The 21,540-nt window shown below is 40.4% G+C and overlaps 2 protein-coding genes across 3 annotated transcripts; one reads left to right on the forward strand and one right to left on the reverse strand.

The window, feature by feature from the left end:
• Nucleotides 1-420: 420 nt before the first annotated feature.
• On the reverse strand, nucleotides 421-15,441 carry LOC125649608 (serine/arginine-rich splicing factor 1-like). 2 transcript variants are annotated; one of them, XR_007360762.2, is made up of 6 exons: nucleotides 15,083-15,431; nucleotides 6,847-7,052; nucleotides 2,331-2,503; nucleotides 2,050-2,207; nucleotides 1,871-1,943; nucleotides 421-1,570 (listed from the first exon to the last, which is right to left on the reverse strand). XR_007360762.2 is itself a non-coding variant. In XM_048877270.2 (5 exons), exons 1-4 carry the CDS (start codon nucleotides 15,247-15,249, stop codon nucleotides 2,064-2,066), a joined length of 690 nt encoding a protein of 229 aa, XP_048733227.1. In that variant the 5' UTR covers nucleotides 15,250-15,441; the 3' UTR covers nucleotides 1,599-1,943; nucleotides 2,050-2,063. The 2 variants fall into 2 exon arrangements, 1 of the variants encoding a protein (XP_048733227.1); XM_048877270.2 differs by lacking the exon at nucleotides 421-1,570 and having other exon boundaries at nucleotides 1,599-1,943; nucleotides 15,083-15,441.
• Nucleotides 7,099-15,342, forward strand: LOC130051924 (uncharacterized). The gene is made up of 2 exons (XM_056155211.1): nucleotides 7,099-13,026; nucleotides 14,160-15,342. Exon 1 carries the CDS (start codon nucleotides 10,250-10,252, stop codon nucleotides 11,486-11,488), a length of 1,239 nt encoding a protein of 412 aa, XP_056011186.1. The 5' UTR covers nucleotides 7,099-10,249; the 3' UTR covers nucleotides 11,489-13,026; nucleotides 14,160-15,342.
• Nucleotides 15,442-21,540: the final 6,099 nt, after the last annotated feature.

The following is a 21,540-nucleotide window of genomic DNA, read 5'->3' on the forward strand; positions in this document are numbered from 1 at the left end:
TTACAATGCTGCTGATAAAATAAACCGGAACCGACAGTGTGACATCATAAATTAAACTTCAATGCCCACTCTCTTAGCGGCGGGTAATTTAAAATACATGATAGATTAATAATATTGATCGAATCGTTAAGCAAGGATTTTTGTTTGTTAAAGACTGTCATTTACGATGTCAGCAAGTAATACTTTATTCATAAAAGCAACAATGTGGTTCCAGTTGCCATTCCCTCGAAAATTTGAAAATTGCAAGCTCGAACAGTGTCCATGCCCCTTTAATATCCATGAAATATATATCTGATTTTTTTTTAATGCTTCTACCAAATCATGCAAAGAAATTTTCTGTTGCAATTAGTTTGAGGTCAAACCTTATTACTCCATACTAATACCTAAAATTAAACTACATAAAAGACAAAATCATAAGAATTTGTTGTGAATGGTTTATTGAATAAACTGAAAAATTAAAACTGTAATAAAATACTTTCACAGAGAGAGAGAGAGAGAGAGAGAGAGTTACTCTTGGATATAAAATATTTATTACCATAATTGATGCATTTCAGAGATTAATGGATTTCCATTCAAGGAAAGCTTTATATTAGATTCCTCCATTGTACAAACAACCCCATACACTTTCATTACCCTTTTCTTTAAGGAGTAAATGCATTTGGCCTCCACTTACCAACTTTCCTATCCATAGCTTATTCCAATAAGAATCCTCCTCAGAATTCCAAAATACAAGTTGAAAGATCCCTCAAGAAGTGAGAGCAAGTCCCGACTCCACATTGTTCTGTATATCCAAAAAACATAGCTTTTCCAACATGTATGCGAAACTTAATTTTCCGGTGGACTGAATCCAAAAAGATATGAGCCCTGTTAGAAATCCTTTGTTAACAGTCAATAATATGGGATTTTTCCCAAACCAACCTTTTTATTTACAGATTAAAATCTGTCTTCCTTTAAAAACATTCTGATTTGAGTAAACGTTTGGAAGGATATAATTTCCTTCCACATTCCTACTCCTTGTGTTAAGCTGAGGTAGTGTTCCATCCATCCTTTCCTTGTTCCCTGAACCCGTGGTCCAAATACTATACTGGGCACATAAATCCCAGCAGTTTTATCCCAAGTCCTGTATATTCCTTCCATAAAATATATGTGCTTCCATTGACAAGAATAGTAATAAACAAAGGTGCTCCAATATTCACCACCAACATACAATAGCATTTCATTTGTTCAGAAGACAACTTATGAAGCACCTTTCTTTACTACAAGACTTGCTTTTTATTGGATTTCAAAACTTAACCCTGAGGTACACATTTGCCTAGTAAGATGGATTCCTTAATTCCAAAAATTTCCAGTTTGGGCATCAGGATCCATCCAGTAAGATTCCTTCATTTGAAGGGGGACTGAAAAATTCCAAATCCTGATCCCTTGATCCTAAATGATCCCAGCTAGTTATCCCAATTATCCCAGCATGTATCCTAATATCCAAACATCATTATCCAATTCATCCAAGCTTGTTATCCTAAATATCCAAGCTTGCCATCATAATGATCCAAAATTCCAACAGAGCAAATACCTTAAGAATAAAAATTCGAAAGATTAAATTATGAATAATTAAAAAGTGCATGTTTTAATGTTTTTCTCACCACATCATGAAATGAAGCATATGTGTATACAGTAATTGGTTATAAAACAATAAAATCATGAAAATTGATAGCTATAACATGAAATGGACGATATTTGTATAAAATGACCTGAAAAGCAAAAGGTTCCTGTACATTAAACTGGAACAAAAGACTGTCACATTATCCTTCTTTGTCTTACAGTCATTGAGTTGTTAATGGACTTCATATGCACAGATCACAAATATGCATACCATTGACTGTCTTCCATATGAATGCGATATAACATCTCTACCACCTATCCATCTTTTCTTGATCTTGGTGTCACTACAAATTAAAAATCAAATAAAGTTCTTTCATCAGCCAATTTAAAAAGTGGTAAGTGGAGATTCATTTGGAACTTTCTATATCTAAGACAAACATTAAACAATACCTAGAGATTCCAATTTATGACCTAGATCGATTTCTGACAGGAGAATATCTGGGTGATGCTCGGGATCGCCTCGGAGGTGAGGCACTCCTGCTGCGAGATCTTGATCTTCCTCCACCGCCTCTGTAATCTTCCTTCACACGAATGTAAGCTACTTCTCCCTGAAAAGCATTTCACCTTTTGATAAACATATGAGAAAAATAGTCTGTCAACAGCCAACTCAGATTAATACCAAAAAAAAGAAGAAGCTATTTTTATTGTCCATGAATCCAAGTGAAACACACCTCATGAGACCTGAACTTGGAATCATCCAGTTTGCGTACAGCATACTTCATGTCCTCTTTTCTGAGAAATTCCACAACACCAGTACCATCTTTGTAGACATCAGCATAACAAACATCCCCTGCTTCCCTCATGTGATCTTTTAGATCTTGCCAGCTGCCAGATGGTGGTAAACCTGTCAGAGGATCAAGATATCACTGCCAAATATAACAACTTCTGATCTTGATATGACTGCCAAATATAACTTCTGATCTTGAAAATGTTTTAACACTCACATTCTTTTTTACTTTGGTTCACACCAGGGCAAGATCATCATGCTGGGGTGGGGGAATGCTATTATCGAATGCATTTTAGAACCAGAGCCCATGCTGTCTGACCCATGAAGAAATCACAGAGAAGCCTTTCATAAGGCCAACTCCTGGTTAAAATATTAACATCCAAAGTCACAGTACACAGTTCCCAAGGCACAAGAAACCATCTATCCTTCAACCTAAGAGGCAACCCCAGATCTTTTTTTTTTGGATCAAACTTCTAAACAAACAATACTCAATGTATGCATATTGCAAACAGCAAGAGCATTCAACCTTTTTCAATTATTCCTAATCTTAATATGAATTGTTAAACCAAAATTTTATTTAAAGTATCTCATATGAAGTATAATTTCACATTGGAACAGCCTTAGGGCTGAAACGATATGATACACATTGCAATATTTATGTCACGATTCAATACTTTCAATATGATACAATTTACAGAAGAAACCAATCCTTGAAAAAAATTAATTACCAAGATTCAAAATTATAATTTTAAAAGCAAAATGTTTCCAAACTAACAAACGGTAAGAGGCCTGTTGGCTCTGTAGTTTAAACTAATAAAGTTAATTATTATTTTCGTCAACCTCAAGACAAACAACAGTTTGAAAATTATTCAACGCTATTTTGTCCCTCATGCAAGTAAAAATAATAAGTATCACTAGCCCCAAGGGCTGCAAAGTCTACAATAATTTTCCTGTTCTGCATATCTAACCTTAACTCTAATATTCAAAGCAGTATAAAACAAGATGTGTAGTTAAAGTAGCTCATCACACCCATATTTTATTCAATGGTTCATTGAGGTATGATTTCACTATCAAAAGAGTGATACCGGCATAAGAATTTTCAGACAATCGTAAAGCCAACTTCTCCAACTGCCCCCTCCCCCTTAGAAAAATTATGCAACATTTCTGATTATATCATATCTTTTCTTTCCAGGTGTCTGTTACAAATTACTTTTAAAATTCTAGGGATTCATTGTATTTATAAGTTGGACAGAAATAAACATCAAATATGGCTGTGACATTTCTCTTTCACAGCTCTACTGTTTGACAAAATGTACCAGTTCTGTTAATTTTGTTCAAATCTTATTGTTTTTGGAATATATCATTTGCAATATTGAAGTTTGAATACATCTTAAAACTTCAACTGTTGATTGGTTTTTGGACACCTGATTTACCTGTACATACTACATTAATTTGTGATGACGTTGCAAATACTATGAATATACACCCGGGCACATTTTCTATCAGAATACCAAATTTCAATTCCATATCTTATTTCATTCAGAAGTTGCAACATTTTAAACATAGCATATACAGTGTTTACTCCAGAGCATGGGATGGTGGGAATCCCTGCTATAAATCATAAATCCCCCTACAAATTGCATTCTAGTGGGCTTAATCCTGCACATAGCCTTTTTCAATTCGAAAACCAGATTTGTAGCCCGCATAGATTTGAATATTAACATGCAATAAACAAATCATTTGAGCACTTTATTAAAATGGCAGGTTACATAACTATCTATAGATACAAGCTAAAAGAGACTGTTAGAATCAATGAGGGGAGTCAGAAAAGGATCTCAAGGAATCACTTTACCTTGATACCAATTTGTAGATCCCATCATCCTTTTACTATTTCTGAAGATTCCATCTCTTTATCTGACCTAGATCTTAAGTAATACCAATTCTATGTTCTAAGATCAAGGTCACTTGACCTTGATATTAATTTGTAGATATTACCATTTCTGAAGGATCCATGTCTCTATCAATTCCATTTCTAAAACTATATGAGTTTGTATGTTCAAGGTCAGAGGTAAAGGTCTCTGGAGTCACTTGACCTTGATACTCGTTTGTAGGTCCTGTCATCCTCTTGCAATTTCTGAAGATTCCATGTCACTATTAGTCCTGGTTTTAAAGTTATACCAGTTTTTATGTTCATGGTCAGAGGTCAAGGGGATCACTTGACCTTGATACTAATTTGTAGGCCCTGATATTCTCTATTCATTTCTGAAGACCCCCGCACTCTATCATATTTGTCAAGTTATATCTGTTAAATTTTGGATTTAATTTTCCCCCCATAGAGTTCACCCCCAAAATGTACTTTCACTGAAAACAAAAACATTTCTACACATCTACACAAGGCCTATCATATCCTTGAATATCTATTACTTTCATCAACTGTTTACGGAGAACGGTGTTGGACAGTTTAAGGAGTGAGAAAGAAGCGGAAGAATAAGAACCGAGCAAAAACAATAAGTCTCCAAACTTCGTTTTGAAGACTTAATTACTTCTGTTTGGCACACATTCATCCACTCAAACACAACAGAGTGCAACTAAATCTGATTGTAAAGGGATTCAAAATGGGTAACTGGAATAAACTGAGGTACATACCACTTGAAAAGGATTATGAATTTGACATATTAATGTCTAGGAATAGGAAATTCTAACATCGGGGGTCCGAGTGTTTTCAAACACATTTGATAGAACTAGGGCTGGGACGATTCAGGGTTAGCTCGATTCGGTTCGGTTTCGATTCAGAACAGCACGGTTCGGTTATTTTCGATTCGGTTCATGTTAGGTCCAATTTCTCTAATGACACCACAAAAATTAACAATTTTAATGAGTAGCATATTTGATTTTATTTTATTCAAGTTATATAACTATAAGTCGTCATTTGTAAACAGCATATCTATTCATAATGGCATTTTATAACTTTGATAGAAAAAAGAAAACACTGACAGTCTATTAAAATTTGTTATATTAATGTGCTGTATCAGATATGGATTATTAAACAAATCTATAGTGAATCTAAAATGTATATGATATTGTTTTCATTGATATGCAAAAATTCAACAATTCTATCAATTGAGTCTTTGAAAATCTCTCCTTTATTGGTTTACTTCTCTCTCATATTAACTGTCAAATCTGTGTCATTACCTACGATGTTGATTTCACTCCACCACTGACAGAAATGCTATATGTCATGTAAAGATAAATTGCAATGACTTTACGGACCATATTCTGTTGGTATCTGAGTGGTGAAAATGCTAACTCTCAACACAGTAGTGATTTCAATCTCTGTTGCATAAAAAACCACGTTTTCAACATCATTCGGACGCCATATTTGTTGTTTTGGTGTAAGTAAAATCTAAACCGAACCGAAATCCGGAATTTGTAATCGGTGCATCGAATCGTATGAATCGTGGTGCACCGAAATTTTCGGTGCACCGCACAGCCCTAGATAGAACACCTACATTTTTAAAAATAGAAATCTATAGAATATGTCTTTACACACATGAGTGAGGCAGTTTCCCTTATTCCTAGCAGAAACATACCATGTATGCGCTAAAAAATTTCTAACGTAGAAAATGTGGACTTTACTGTCAACAAGCAGTGAAATACACAATTTCGAGATTTTCACCACCGAAAGTTTGGTAACAGTAATGAATAAGGTACACTCAATTTGTATCTATTTTATGATTTTGTTTATTATTATGAATAGTTCTCTAATGTGTAATGTGCAATTAATACATATTTCAATAAAGTAGTTACAATTGAACATACCTCCACTTTGAAACCAGTTATCAGAAATTTAATTTCGTATTCCGATCCCAATTGGGAGTTGTTGACTGGGAATGACAGGGGGGGGGGGGGGGGGGAGGAGGGGGAGGAGATTATCCCCTCATTTTCTAAATTTCTGCAGTAAACACTGTATATACATTTTTATTAGATTTTCTCAGAAAACCTATCGTCCTAGTGTTATACATACGAGGGAAATTAATTGTGAAAGACTTAATGACAACCCCCATTTTTACCTAATCTGATTATCTCCCCTTTGAAGAGGGCATGGCCCTTCATTTTAACAAACTTGAATCCCCTTCACCCCGAGGATGATTTGAGCCAAGATTGATTGAAATTGGCTTACTGAACCACAAGATGCAAATGTGAAATTTAAATATCAACAACAGATGCCATAGAAAGTTTTATCAGAAAAGCTCACTTGGGCCTTCGGCTCTGATGAACTAAGAACATTATTTGCCACAAGAGTTATCAGATTTTCTCTATTTGTCAGACTGACTGTCAGTTTTTACTCACAACATACGAGTCCTGTAATCTTTTACATTGGCTGCATGCAGCTAATATCTTTGGTCCTTTCATAAAAGCTCTTGACTGAGTCACCAGATTATATGTAAAATAACATTTACCAGACACCAACACTCTGTATTCAGATCGTCTCGATGGAGGTCCCCCTCGACCCCCGCCTCCCATTCCACGACTACTTCCACGAAATCCAAAGCCACCTCCCCCCGACCTTTGTCCTCCAGGTCCTCCACCTCGTGGGAATTCTACTCTCAGAGTGTATCCATCATAGTTATATCCATCTCTTTCATGAACAGCATCTGATGCATCTCTGTCAAAAGAATCCAAATAAATTTTGGAAAAAATAAGAAAATCAATATATGCACCCAGGGGTGCATAAGCTGAGTTGCATGGGATACATTGTAAAGTCAGGAATGATGTGGCATATTTATAATTGTGAAGAACTAATTTCAGTTTTAAACTTTTCAAGTTACTGTCCAGAAACCATATTTGTCTGAAGTTTTCAATCTATTTTTGGTCACTGTGACCTTGACCTTCGACCTTTTTTTCTCCAAAATCAATAGGGGCCTTGCTTTGCTGGTATCCAACAATATAACCAAGTTTCATTTGATTCAAATTAAATATTTTCAAGTTATTCTCCGGAAACTTTTTTTTTAAAAAAGAATTTTAAATCTATTTTCGGTCACTGTGACCTTGACCTTTGACCCATTTTCTCCAAAATCAATAGGGGTCTTCCTTACCTGGTACATAACAATATCTTTAAGTATCATTTGATTTGGATTTGAACTTTCTGAGTTATTATCCGGAAACCAAATATTTCTGAAATTTTCATTCTATATTCGGTCACTGTGACCTTTGACCTTTTTTCTCCAAAATTAATAGGGGTCTTCCTTACCTGGTACCCAACAATATATCAAAGTTTCATTTGATTCGGATTTAAACTTTCTGAGTTATCATCCAGAAACCAAATATTTCTGAAATTTCCATTCTATATTCGGTCAGTGACCTTGACCTTTTCCCTCCAAAATCAATAGGGGTCTTCCTTACCTAGTACCCAACAATATATCAAAGTTTCATTTTATTCGGATTTAAACTTTCTGAGTTATCATCCGGAAACCAATTGTTGACGCCCAACCGCCCGCCCGCATCACCAAACCAATAGCCGAGTTCAACTTCGTTGCAACTCGGTTAAAAAGACAACTAGTTGAAACCCATGTTTGACGACAACAAACCAAAGGAGAAGGTGTGATATAAGGGCCTTGTATGGTCCCTATATTGAGAAGTCAGCATGGTCAAGACTGTATATAATTAGGCATATTTTGGGAGTATCAGCTACAGTACGGCCAGCGCGGATCCTGTATTTTCCGCGCTCCCCCCGCGGGATAGATCTACCGCGGTATATCTCAGGTAACCCTGCAAATCCCGCGCTCCCTTGGTGGGGGCTCAGTTATTCCTAATGTCCCGGTGAGGCCTACTCCAGTCAAGGGGAGTGGTCATGTACCCAGCTCTGGGAGTCTCCCGGAATATCACACCCCTACTCTGCATTCCTACACTCCAGTGTCAAGGTTAGCCCCACCCCCTCATTCATGGGTTGATGATCAGGCCCTAGGCCAGCTTAGTCAGGGTTTGCCCCAGATGGGCTTGGGTTCACGCTTGCAGCACCCCACTCCTGGACCGTATTCCCCAGTTGCCCCATTCTCGGAGCCAGGGATTACCTATGGGAATTACCAGTCCCCACAGCCCAGCCAGGGCTATGATCTGCTTACAGGGTCCCCAGTCCCGCATGCCTACCCAGTACCCATCCCATGTGCAAGACCCTTGGGTTGGGGGGAATGCCCCCCCCCCCCCCCCACCCCCCCCACCCCAGCCTTTGATATATCCCATGCCTGGCGGTTACGCTAGCACATCTATGCCCTACCCTACCATGATGACTCCTCCTTATCAACAGCAGGGGCCCTTCACCTACCCTGGCACCACGGCTTGTGGGTTGGGGAATGAGGGGGGAAGCGTAGTGCACATTCAACCCCAGTTAGGTGAACCAGAACGACACACACCATTCTCTGGGCATTCTGCCCAGGGACTAGCTCCAGCGTCTCGCACCACGTACCAGGTCCCCCAGTACTCTTGTAGAGGGGAGCAGTCGATGGGCTTCAGTAGAAACGCACCCCAGTACAAGGATTTGCGGTACGATGGAATTTCTAGCTGGAAGTCCTTCCTGCACAAGTTCATTCGCCTGGCCCGCAGCCAACAGTGGACCGAGATGGAACAACACGACCAGTTCTGCTTCTCCTTGGAGGGGACAGCCAGTGACTACTACACCCTGTTGATGGAAACAGACCGCGGTCTCTCTTTGGCTGACATCATTGGGCGGTTTGAGAAACGTTTTGGGTCATCTGCACCAGGTTTCACGCATCAATTGAACCTTCAGTCAGCATCACAGGATGTGGGCAAGTCATTGCGACATTGGGCTGACAGGGTGCTTACCCTGGCCACCCAGGCTTTCCCGTCTGTGCCGGATGTACATGTCTATGACATCCCACGGCTGTGCTATGGTGCTGAGGACAGGGACGCAGGACTTTATGCCCTGGACGGCCAGCCCAAGACAGTTGAGGAAGCAGTCGACCGAATGCAGTACTATCAGCATTCACGGCAGAAGAAGTCATCCAAGCCCATGAGGGATGTGAGGCAGGTAGCTCAGGTTGAAGCTCCCAATCCTGACAAGGAGCTCAAGGAGGTGCGCCAGCGCCTTGAGGAGTTGGAGAAGGAAATCCGAGGGCGGACCCTCTCTCTCGGAGACCTTCATCATCATCATCGAACGGCAACCTAAAGCCAGCAGTCTGCTTCAAATGTGGGGCCATGGGACATTTTAAGCGGGAATGCCCGGAATGGCGGGGGAAAACTGAGGCGAACCAGGGCCAGGGGACCAAGGTCAAGCCTATGGATGGTCAATACACACAACCGTGATCATCAGAACCAAGGGGGCGGGGAGCCAAGACCCGTCAGCCACAGTTTAGTAGTGGAGGGCCTACGCAGCGGGAAGTGAGGATGGTAACTCCAGAGCGTTCCCCAGCTAGACCAGGGCCGTGCGAGGCTCGCACGGGGACAAGTCGGTTTGTAGGAGGACACAGGCAGGCGCTCTCCTGCATGCGCCGCTCCAGGAAGGGCATGCTCCAAGTGCGGTTCAGGGAGGCACCCGAGGACTGGGTCATAGGGTGGGATGAGGACAAATACGAGCCCTCTCCCAGGGATATGTTGTCGGGATTCAGGCTCCCTGAGGATATCGTGGTGCTGGAACTGCCCGGTTTGGGGGCAGAAAACCAGGGGGATGGGGAGGATTAGGAGGACTTGCCGGATCTGGAGCCCTCGCCCATTCAGGAGGAGCAGGTAGGCGCGGACCCCGCGTCCGAGCCTAGCGAGTGCCCAGAGCCAGTTAGGGCGCAGGTTCAGCCCAAGGAGGAATGTGGGCTGGGGGTGGTCAGTGGCCAAGCGGAGAACAGGACTGCGGATATGCCATTCCGGCATGCTGGAGAATCCCACGAAGACTCGCCTGTGCCAAAAGGGCAGATACGCACAACCACCGGATTCATGGTCCAAATGGTAGTCCAGGGAGTAAGACTTCAGGCAGTGGTAGACACTGGAGCGGAGGGAAGTGTGTTGTCCACCCAGGTCTATGAGGAGCTCGACCCCAAGCCTCCCATCAAGCAGCATGTGACCTTGGTCCAGGCAGGGGAAAATGCCAGGATGAGGGGCTTCATCATTGGCCCTGTGGCAGTTCGCCTTGGAGACACGGAACATAATGTCGACCTGTATGTGGCCCCCCTGCAGGACCAAATGCTGCTAGGTATGGAGTTTCTCCATCAGCAGAAGACTCACATAGATTTGGAGCATGGCACGATGACCTTGGGAGAGGAGAAGGTCCCTATGACGTTCAGACGCCCAGTAGGGGGACAGGAGGCCCAGGTTTCAGTAACGAAGTCTATCTGCCAGTGGGTCCCAGCTGCTTCAGTCGTCCTATGTCCTTGTTGTTTGGATAAGGAGTTGGAAGACTTTGTAGTTAGCCCTCAGATCAAGCAGACCTCGGACGTATTATCGGTGCCGCACACTTATGCTAGGGAGAGAACGTTGGTGACCAGCATTGTCAATGCCTCAGATGAGGAAGTGTCTAACTCCGGAGGCAGTGCGATCGGATCAGCCTTGGAGGCCGAACCATGGGTGCTGGCACCTGACTTGGTCGTTGAGAATGTGAACAGTGTGGACCCCCACACTGAGGCAGGGACTAAGCTCAGTACATTTACAGCAAGAGTTAAGATTGCCCCCTTAGCTTGCCCTGGAACTTGGTCAACTTCCAAGGAGGCCATATTGGATGGTGGGGGAGATTTCCCCCTTGAGCCGACCAACATTGCTGAGGAAATTAGTGTGGTTGAAGCTTCAGCTGTTGGCCTTACTCATTGTGCGCCCAGTGAAGGTGTTCAGGATGGTTACAACGGCCCTGTTAGCGAGGCGTCATGGAACTATGTCTCCCGAGAACTTCTCGGGTTCCCAGGTTGGACTCAAGGGGAGTTTGATTTCGAGACGGATCTTGTGGGACATGACTCATTCAGGATCCAAGTCCGACAGTTCAGAGGCATCAGGTTGCCTTGGCCCCCACCTGTATTTAGAGCTGGTGGGAGAATCTATAGATCCTTTTCAGTAATGGATGTGCGACCCAGGGCTCGCCCTTGCCCACACCGGTTGGGATTAGATTAGTCCCAGTCAGTTTTCTCTGGGGCATTTACCCGGACCTTTCCTGCCGGAACCCTTTCCGGCGTCCTCGGATAATTCATCCGAGGGGGCGTGTCGCGCCCACCTTGACCATTGGTTGGACCGTTTCTCCGTCCTTCAGAGGAAACAGGGGGGGGGGGGGGGGGGGGGGGGGGGGGAGTGTAGTATCTGGGGAGTCTTCCCCAGTACGATTTGCTTATCCCCGGATTGTGGAGGATCAACATCCGGCAGCACGAAGAGATTTCCCGCGGTTATGGTACAACAAGACCTACCCGAAGCTTAGAGACCGACAACAGGCAGAACAGTTAAAGACCCATTTTTAAGCCACCTCCCTTAAAAGTTACCTGGACAAGGATAAAAAACACACCGCTTGTCAATCATATAATAGACAATAGCTCAGGTCCTGATTGACAGCTTTAACCAAGCGAGTCACTTGGGTATCCGAGACCGTAACGTGTTGATAGCAATTAACGGCACGCGTATCAGCCCCTTTCATCTACCGCAAAGATAACTTCTCAGAGGAGAAATTAGCGGCAATTCGTGCTTTATTTGCTCATAGCGATTGGGAATGGGATCCAGAAAAGGAAGAAGAAGTTTCCGAAACAACATCAGCCTCCGTGCAGCTTCCTAATCCTATCATACCTCCTCTAGCATCATTGATAGAATGCCCGGATTGCCTCTGTCGGCCATGTGTTCTGTCAGAAAACAACAGACAATCTTGGTGGCCCGATCGACCAAAACCGGCATCCCGAAAAAACAGTCATGGCAGAAAAAATTTATATAAAAAATTCTGGACAATGCTTTGCCATCGAGGAGCCTGGAATGATGAGCGATATCAGGGGAAAAAATCCAGAGCCATACAAACGGATTTGAGACGAAAGCAGTTTGTGTGGCAGACTTACGGAACAAAGCGGGAAATCATGCCAAACTGTGTAATTCGTCAAGTCAGAGAGTGGTTGCCAAATGTAGATGGACAGCCTTACATGGGACATATGTGGCAGTGATTGAAGCCTAAACTTATTTATAATACAAAATTTTAAAAAAAAAAAAGGTTCTACAGCAGGGGGGCCTCCACGTGGCTAGAACTGGAAACGTTGACTTATTGGGTGTATATTGAATATATTTGATTAATAAATTTCACTCTATACTTCAATGGCTAACGTCCCTGGAATTAAATGTTTACAAAAATATATATATATAGAAGGGGGAGTACATATCATGATTTATACAAGTGACACTAGCCCCCTTCACACCCAATCTAATTGATTCTGGCATGGGGATTCCTCGTTCATTAGGTACTGTTTCAAGGTACACACTAGGGTTTCATAACACCCCCACCCCATCCCGGTATTCCTGAGTCGGCATAATTATTCAGATTCTCATTGAGTTCACATCTTTCCATCAAGCGATTCCTATTATATGTTATGGATAATTTGTCCTCTACACCCAGAACGCCAAAGACTCCGGGTAGTGCACGGAAACGTTCCAGCTCATTCAAGTTAGAATTACCAGGGGATTCTACTGTGTCGCAGAGAATTAGGGAGAAAATCGCATTCGTGAAACAGAGATCCAGTAACAACTTAGCAAAGGACCAGCGTCTCAACAACGCAGATGTGATTGAACGGGCCCTGGACTTTCTTATTGAGAGGGATTGTTCCGAATCCAACGAAAGAGTAGATATTCCAAGATGTGATGGGAAACATGTTTATTTTATGTGTACGGATAGTGCAGTTTCTCAACTTCTAAATTCAGTCAAACATCACCACGATACATGTCATTCCCGACTTGAATTCCGACCGGATCAGATTTTGATGTGTGGAACTGTAGCATCGTTTCAATTCAGTTGCAATTCTGGACACTCACTTTCGTGGAGTAGCTCTGTTTACCTGCAGAATGGAACTTTTCTGGCAAATGCCAGATGGATTCACTCATGCTATAGTACGGGGTTGCTTTCAAGACAGATAAACAGACTTCAAGATGGACTAGGATTTGTAACACCCACAACAAATCATGTGCGTGATCTGATGGCGAAATATACAGAGGCAGTCAAGCTTACTACAGACCGTGCATGTGACTCCGCACTTCAAGAGGAAATTGGACTATCTTATGAGAATGGTGGTGCGATAGCAATTTTGACCAATGCCCGTCATGGAGGTAGGAGAAATGCAAAAGATACGAACGTTGTGTGTATCGGCCAGGAGACGCACAAAGTTTTGAAAGAGCAACACATCACAAAAGAGGATGACCGGTGTACTCAAAGACATGAACTTCTAGGGACAAGGAAATTATACGAGTTCTCTGACAGCGAGATATCGTCTGTTGGTGGCCCAGTTACCATCCACATCCATGCCCATGACAGAAACACGAGCATTAATAAGTTTATTCGGGAGGAAAGACAAGACACTATCAATCAAAATGATACCTGGCATGCTGCGAAGTCCGTAGAGAAGCAAATGTGCAAAGTGGCCAAGGGTGCGCTGAAACACCACGGAAAGACTTGGCATGAACAGATTTCTGACAAAGTACACTCAGTAAGAACTCACGTGCAATACTCTATGAGAAACTGCGATTTAGATCCGTCAATATTACGATCACGACTAGACAACATCGTTCCGCACTACAAAAATGATCATGTGCACTGCCCACCCCAAAGTAGATGTAAAACAGACCCAAACTACGAGCCAAGCAAACTTATCCTCACGGATCCTGCTGCGGAGAAACTTCTAACAGACGCAATACATAGGTTCGTGGTGTATAAGTTTCCTGAAGATTTTGTGCACGCATTGGACACCTATTATGTTGAGTCATTCAATAATGTTCTCAACATGTTTCACGACAAAAGAACCCAGTTAGGAGATGATTCCTACAACATGAGAACGGGATTAGCCATTTGTCACTGGAACGAGAATGTTGACAGACAGTCCACCGGAACGTATCAGTATCCGACCGGGAAAACGAAGAGAATCCTTGGGCAAAGAACATTTCAGTACCGTGAGGATATCTGGAGACACTTTATCTACTCTTTGACAGTGTAGCATTAATGAAGATAATTTTATAACAAATTCCAATGGCTATAAACTAATATACATATATGTGAAATAAAATAAAATATGTCATATTTTTATACATGTACTCTTTATGAATTGAAGACTTATTTTTATTGTTCCTCAAGCACGGACAGGTAGATTTCTAACGCGTCCTGTCTTTGTGTATTTCTCTGAGTGTCACGGGATATAGCAATTAACACCTTGGTAGACCCTGGCCACTCCAGGTAAATAACATCTGTTTAGAATAGGCCCCGCCTACATTTTCACCGACCGTACGGTCATGAGATGGGTCTTTAAGTCTGCGGGACCCATGTTTTATGTAGATACACAGTAATAAATACCATAGATACTTTAGGACACAGCCAGCCTGAGATTAGACCTGGTTATGATGTCACGCTGTTATTCTTTATATACTTTCACATCCGTTCACTTATTTTGCGAAACAAAAGATAACAAAATAAACAAATGTAACATATTTCGCTTAAACACACCCTTAAACCATAATTCTGATAAAAGTAAACAATCTGCTAACCTTGGATCCTCGAATTCCACGAAGCAAAATGGCGGACCGCGCCTTGTTTTTAAGTCCACAAACGTAATTCTCCCAAACTTGTAAAATAAATCCTCGATATCTCTGGCCCTAATGTCAGGTGGTAGATTTCCTACGTAAATTCGCTGGTCATTTCCTCTTGATGACATGATTTAACACACTATTCAATTCAATCGTCAATACCAAATAACGTCCTACTACCGTTTCAAGTCTTTTGTCCTTCGCAGCGTGTACATCAAAACGAGGCTTGTTGATTCATGTTTTAGATTATCGATCCCGATCCGATGTCTTTGGGTCTCGTTTCGAACTAAACTGGTTCCCCGCTGATTGGTGTTACACACAAACATGAGAGAAGCGAGGTCAACAGGGTACCAGTTTAGTTTAGAACATCCGGGAGACAAATTGATAGGTGCTAGGTGCCTGATATTTCTGGACCTAATCATAACGTGTTAACATGTTTCGGGACCTCAGATAAAATTCACTGGTGTCTCAATAAAATTATTTGAAACAAGAAACATTGGTTAAAAAAGCACCAAATTTATTAGTTCGAAATATCTTACGTTTTCCTGGTTTTTTATGATTTTGATATTTACCGTCCCAGGAAAACGTCAAAACTGGGGCCATTAGGTAAACTGGAAATTTCACTGCCCCCAGCTGGAGTTGGCATTCTCGGGCCGATTTTAAATACTTGCGAGCCGAATTTAATGTTTAAAACTCATAATTCCAATCAATATTTAACGATGCTTCTTGTACTTACTAATTAATATTGATTTTATGGGTTCTTTCTTCACATATACAGTCTCTTGAAAACATTTTATTAACAAACTGTCGAGCTTTGTTTTTCTGACGAGGTGTCGTCTCACCTATTCACTGGTATTAAACTGATGATAGTAACGATCGTTACTATCATCCCAAGATGGCGGAAGGAAATTCCAGAAAGACCACGTTTACTTGTTATATCTATTTGTATTGTTTATTTGCGAATGATATGTAGGTAAGAAATATCATACACTAGCAACAATTACGATCAGGTGTTATTTTATCTTTTATACGGCTCATATAAACAGAAAATTCGTCGTTGAAAAAACGGAGGATGATAGTAACGGAAATGAATGATGATAGTAACGTGAGAACTGAGGCTTGACCACTATGGCATCAGAGGAACACTCCATCGGTGGGTAGCGAGTTTCCTTATTGGACGCGCTCAACAGGTGGTGCTCGATGGACAATCCTCAGCCCAAGCACAGTCACATCGGGAGTCCCGCAAGGCACTTTACTTGGTCCGCTGCTGTTCTTACTTTATATCAACAACCTACCTGCAGCAGTGAAATCGACTGCCAGACTGTTCGCTGACGACTGCCTTTTATACCGGAGGATCAAGTCAGATGAAGACCGGTGCATCCTACAACAAGATCTGGAAGAATTACAGAAGTGGGAAGATCAGTGGCTGATGCAGCTAAATCCCGACAAGTGTAAGGTCCTACAGATCACAACGAGGAGAACTCCACTACAGTCCAAGTATACCATCCACGGACAGGTAATGAACAACGTTGACTCCGCAAAGTACCTGGGACTGAACATACATAAAACCCTCAGCTGAGACGACCACATCAACAAGGTAACTAAGAAGGCACACAACACCTTGTCCTTCCTTGGCAGAAACATCAGCCGATGCCCAACAAACATCAAGGCCCAATGCTATTCCACACTTGTGAGACCATCTTTGGAATATGCATCAACTGTTTGGAGCCCTGCCAAGAAAGGAAGCATCAACCAGATTGAGGCAGTCCAACGCCGAGCAGCACGTTTCGCCACAGGCGATTTCCGACGAACCAGCAGGGTTACGGCGATGATTCACCAACTAAACCGGACGCCGCTGGAAGTCAGACGAAACAAAGAAACTTAATAGGAGGGCTGATGAAATACAAGTGCTAGCATCATCAATTCGCGAAAATAGTGATATTCTGTTTGCAAAATTTTCTAGTGATATCATTTCGGGGAATAAGAAGGGAATTTGGAACGAAATCATCATATAGTAATCTAGTCTTTCAAGATTTGAAATATACCAAAAGTTCAGATGAATATTAAAAGGAAAGAATGCTAAAACCTTTTTGTTGGAATTTAATAAGGACTCTATATGTAGTCGTTACCCTCTTTTATATATTTTCATCATAACTTGGAGGATATAAAAATTATAAATTATAGGTCAGTAGATGCAATATCTTCTCTCTTTTTTTTTTTAAAAAAAAAACTTGGTTGATTGGAAGGAATAAATCTCTAGACGGTCAACATTCATGTTCCTTGATTGTAAAATAGAATTATTCTAAAATATGCATGTAACGTATTACGTTCCATGATATTTGTACTTAAAAGTCAAATTTAAAAAAATTCAAAATGAAAGCTTCCAATATTATCATCAGATATACATGTACAGTAGCTGCCCATAAGTTTGTTCCCAGAAACATTTTTCACTATATATTTCATACAAAACAGCAATTTTTCAAATAGGTTTTTTTTTTTTTTTTTTTTTTTTTTTTTTTTTTTTTTTTTTACAATAAATTAATGCAATGGATTCCACTTTTAAGCAGATTTTTTTTTTACGTTTATAACAATAGGAATCAGATATTTCTGATGTGGATTTTTTTTAAAAAAAAATCATAATTTGATTCATAGTCAATTTGACCGGTCTCTGAAAATTCTTTCTCTTCTTATCTGCCGCTGTCTGCGTTGCTTCAAAATCAACACCGTCGCCATTATTCGTTTAGTTGTTTGCAGAATAAGCGTTACACCTAGTCATGAGCAGGCCTGAATTTAAACCATATTTTAGTCGGGTGCAAATGTAGTCTGTTTTATGAAACGCAGCTTAGTCCGGTTTTAGGACTTAGTCCTGTTTTTATGCCCGCTAAGCTAACGTCTGGTCGTACGACTTTTTGTGAAACGGGCCCCTGGTCCCACATTCAAGAACATCAGTGTACCGGAACTCGCAAGCCATCAGATTGTGGAACCGTCTGCCCGTACCCCTGGTGGTAACAGTCAGCCTGGACAGCTTTAAGACTCAACTGTCCCGGTCCACATACACGTACTAAGCAGCAGTTTTCTTTTATCTAGTTTTAATCACCACTGTAGCTTTACTACTCGCTACTGTAAATATGTTGTTGGCACTTTAACGCTGCGCAAATGCGAAATACTCCAGTGGTTTCAGCACTGACTTGGACGGGAAGAAGAAGAAAAAGAGTCACGTGACTCGTTCGCTCAAATGACAGCGAAAATTCCGTTGAGTACAATTGTGTGCTTCTGTTATCGAATTTTAGAGTGATTATTTTGTGTATTTTCTTATCGTCTGCATTGGGTTTTAACCGTTTTATAAGTTAGCTACAAAATAAAAACAATCGTTAAAAAAGAATTTAAATGACAAACGAATTTACAACATTTATTGCTAAGGGGTGTGATCAAAAGTTCAATGTCTGACAAAAAATATTAAATTCACATAGTTTTCAATTATTGCTCTCATCAATTGATTTAATGCACGCATTATATCAATTATTGCTCTCTTCAATTGTAGCGCGCATCAATTCAATTGTTGATATTATTAATTCATTTGAAGAGATCATTAATTCAGTTAAAGCGCGCATCAATTCAGCTGAAGAATTAATGCTATCATCAATTCAATTAATGCGCGCAATAATTCAGAATTGAAGATATCATTAATTATTTGAAGAGATCTTTAATTAAATTGTTGCGCGCATCAAATGAATTGGTGATATCTTCAAATAATTGAAGATATCTTCAATTATTTGAGTTTATGTTAATTTGGCGCTCCATAAAGCCGAGCGTTTGTAATTGCTAGCGCCCTCGAGCGATAGCACACATACGTTCGTGTTTTTGCAGCTAATGCACATGCTTGGGTGCCATAGTGCGGCATTCTGGGAGTTATGTAGAATATTAATCAATCTCTCACCAGAGGGCGTATTACGCTGCGCTACAACACCTCTGTCAACGTCTAAATGACAAGATTCTTGGCAAAACTTACACTTACATAATGAATCATGAATAAATCAATTATCAGTTTTATTTTTAAGCTTTAAAACTTACAAAATAGTTTATATGTGAAAATTAAAAAAAGATATATTTTTTTCACCGTATTTTACAAGGGATTATATCTCGGCAGAATATTGCATTACTAATGTAAACAAATATGGAGGACGCGGAAAAATTAAAAAGAATCGCCGACAGATATCAACAGGGTTTGGTTCTTAAAGAAAAACAAGTTGCAGCTTTGACCCACATAGAGAAACATAAAGGTATCTGCTTGTAAACCTTCCTGTGGGGTATGATAAAAGCATTTTGAACAACATGTGACAAAGGTCACGTGTCTCTGTTTTCTGGACTATTTCTTAGACGTTGACAGAGGTATTAGTGGAGCGTAGCGGGAACGATAACTCTGGGTAGAGTGTTGAATATCAATCTCGAATTTCATTTTACGTTTAAAACCCTGATGATTAAAACTTTTTACACGATGTGTTAATCAAAAACAAGAATTTACAGGTAGCTATATACATCTGGTTTTTATTTTGCGGGCTAATTATTATATAGTTTCTGTGGAAACGAGGGGGTTATTTATATTCCGTCTTTGCTATCCCCCTCGTTTCTGTCAAAGCCTTCATAAAGTATGTGGGGAATCAGTCGCGCTTCGGTTTGAATTTATTTCAGCTTACATTTGATGTGAATCGTTCGAAAACTTACATAAATCAATTCATGAATGATTTTGCCGCAAGGGAATGCAATTGAAACCATTCAATTTTCACACTAGAGCAACGATAATTGTCGTCATTTCAAACACTACATCCTTTCGCTATCAAATTCGCCTCCATGATAAACAATGACTTCGGCACATGCGTCAATTCATTTTGTAAAACACCTACGACTAGGGGCCTAAAAGGGGTGAAATGACTTACTTATTAGTAAATCGCACAAAAATCTAACTTTATCAGTTTATTTCTCATCACACGCATTGCATTTCATTTCTGTGAATGGACTTATTCTTCTGAATATGAAAATAATGAATTACTGGAAACAAAATAAGTAAAAATGTAATTGGAAATAAAAAATATTAAAAGACCATTCAAGTGCGCAGTGTGTACTGCCTTCCTGAAATGGGATTAAATATCATATCAAAGGAACCGCATCTCGTGTGTCTATTTTCCCCCTTTTATATTCATTCATTTTTATTTTCATATATTATTATTAATATATTTATTCATTATACCTTCCTTTTTTAGGGGGGGGGGGTCTCTTCTTATAGGGAATTTCATATCCTGAATTGAAAAACAACAAATCTATGACAGAACAACAAACCTGTGACAGAATTCGAAGAACTTTAATCTGCAAATCAGTAACGGTGATTAATTTCAGTCTATCTACTTAACATTCATTGGCGGATCTCGACGATGGAGGGGGTTGCAAAGGCTGCAATCCCCCTTTTGATTTTGTCTATAGTGGGAGAGAGAGAGAGTTTATTTATGCGGGAAAATGACTTTCAATCGCCCACGTCTCTCCAACACGAGGTCAGCGCTTGGAAACAGTTCGTAGATTCAGTTGATGCCAAGTGGAATGCATGTCGGAATTCAATAAAGATATTTTCCAACCTCCAGAAATTATAATTTTTCATCGGCTGCACCTTACCCGTTACCAACTGCAAAGCAGAAAGGTCCTTTTCATTTCAACACGTACTTGTAAAGATGTACTTACGTTCCATAATGGGCAAGGAGAGACTTTCTGGAATGGCATTAATGAATGATTACCCCCAATATCAAACTGGACATTAATTATCTAACAAAGAGATTCATTCACATGCATCCGAAAAGAATCAATTGAACTCTTTTGGGGGAAAATGTCAAATGATCAATGCCGGATCAAAATTTTATTTTAAATATTAATGGGGGAGGGGTTCAAAACTCCTGCAAGTTTATGCAATCCGACATCGATATTCATGTACAGTTGTACACTGATTATTATTTTCAACATCATAAAATTTTGTTTTAAGGGGGGGGGGGGGGTGATGAAGACTAAGTGAGGTTTTTTGTCAGACATTAATCAATGAACATTGTAAATACGTTTGTCATTTTTAATTCTTATTGCAATTGGTTGTCGTCCGTCGTCGTGCGTTAACAATTGGACATTTTTGACTTCTTGATAACTACTAGTCCAATGCTTCCTATTACCAGTTCGTTAGAGTTAACACGCTTTGACGACTCTTGCGCGTCAATGAACAAGTCTCGCGTGCAAGTGCGAGATAATTAACTCGTTATAACGAATTTATTATCTCGTTATAACGAGTTAGTATCTCATTAAAACGAGTTAATCATCTCGTTATAACGAGATAATTAAGTCGTTATAACGAATTGATTATTTCGTTCTAACGAATTAGCTATCTCGTTATA

The sequence above is a fragment of the Ostrea edulis genome, chromosome 1 (assembly GCF_947568905.1).
Source record: "Ostrea edulis chromosome 1, xbOstEdul1.1, whole genome shotgun sequence".
Lineage (NCBI taxonomy): Eukaryota > Metazoa > Mollusca > Bivalvia > Ostreida > Ostreidae > Ostrea > Ostrea edulis.

Excerpts from the sequence above, each read along its gene's own strand:
- LOC130051924 (XM_056155211.1), top strand. The coding sequence starts at position 10,250 with ATGCCATTCCGGCATGCTGGAGAATCCCACGAAGACTCGCCTGTGCCA.
- LOC125649608 (XM_048877270.2), bottom strand. The coding sequence starts at position 15,249 with ATGTCATCAAGAGGAAATGACCAGCGAATTTACGTAGGAAATCTACCA. Across the intron at positions 7,053-15,082 it reads GTGGAATTCGAGGATCCAAG|AGATGCATCAGATGCTGTTC; the intron begins GTTAGCAGATTG and ends TTCTTTTGACAG. Across the intron at positions 2,208-2,330 it reads CCAAGTTCAGGTCTCATGAG|GGAGAAGTAGCTTACATTCG; the intron begins GTGTGTTTCACT and ends AATGCTTTTCAG.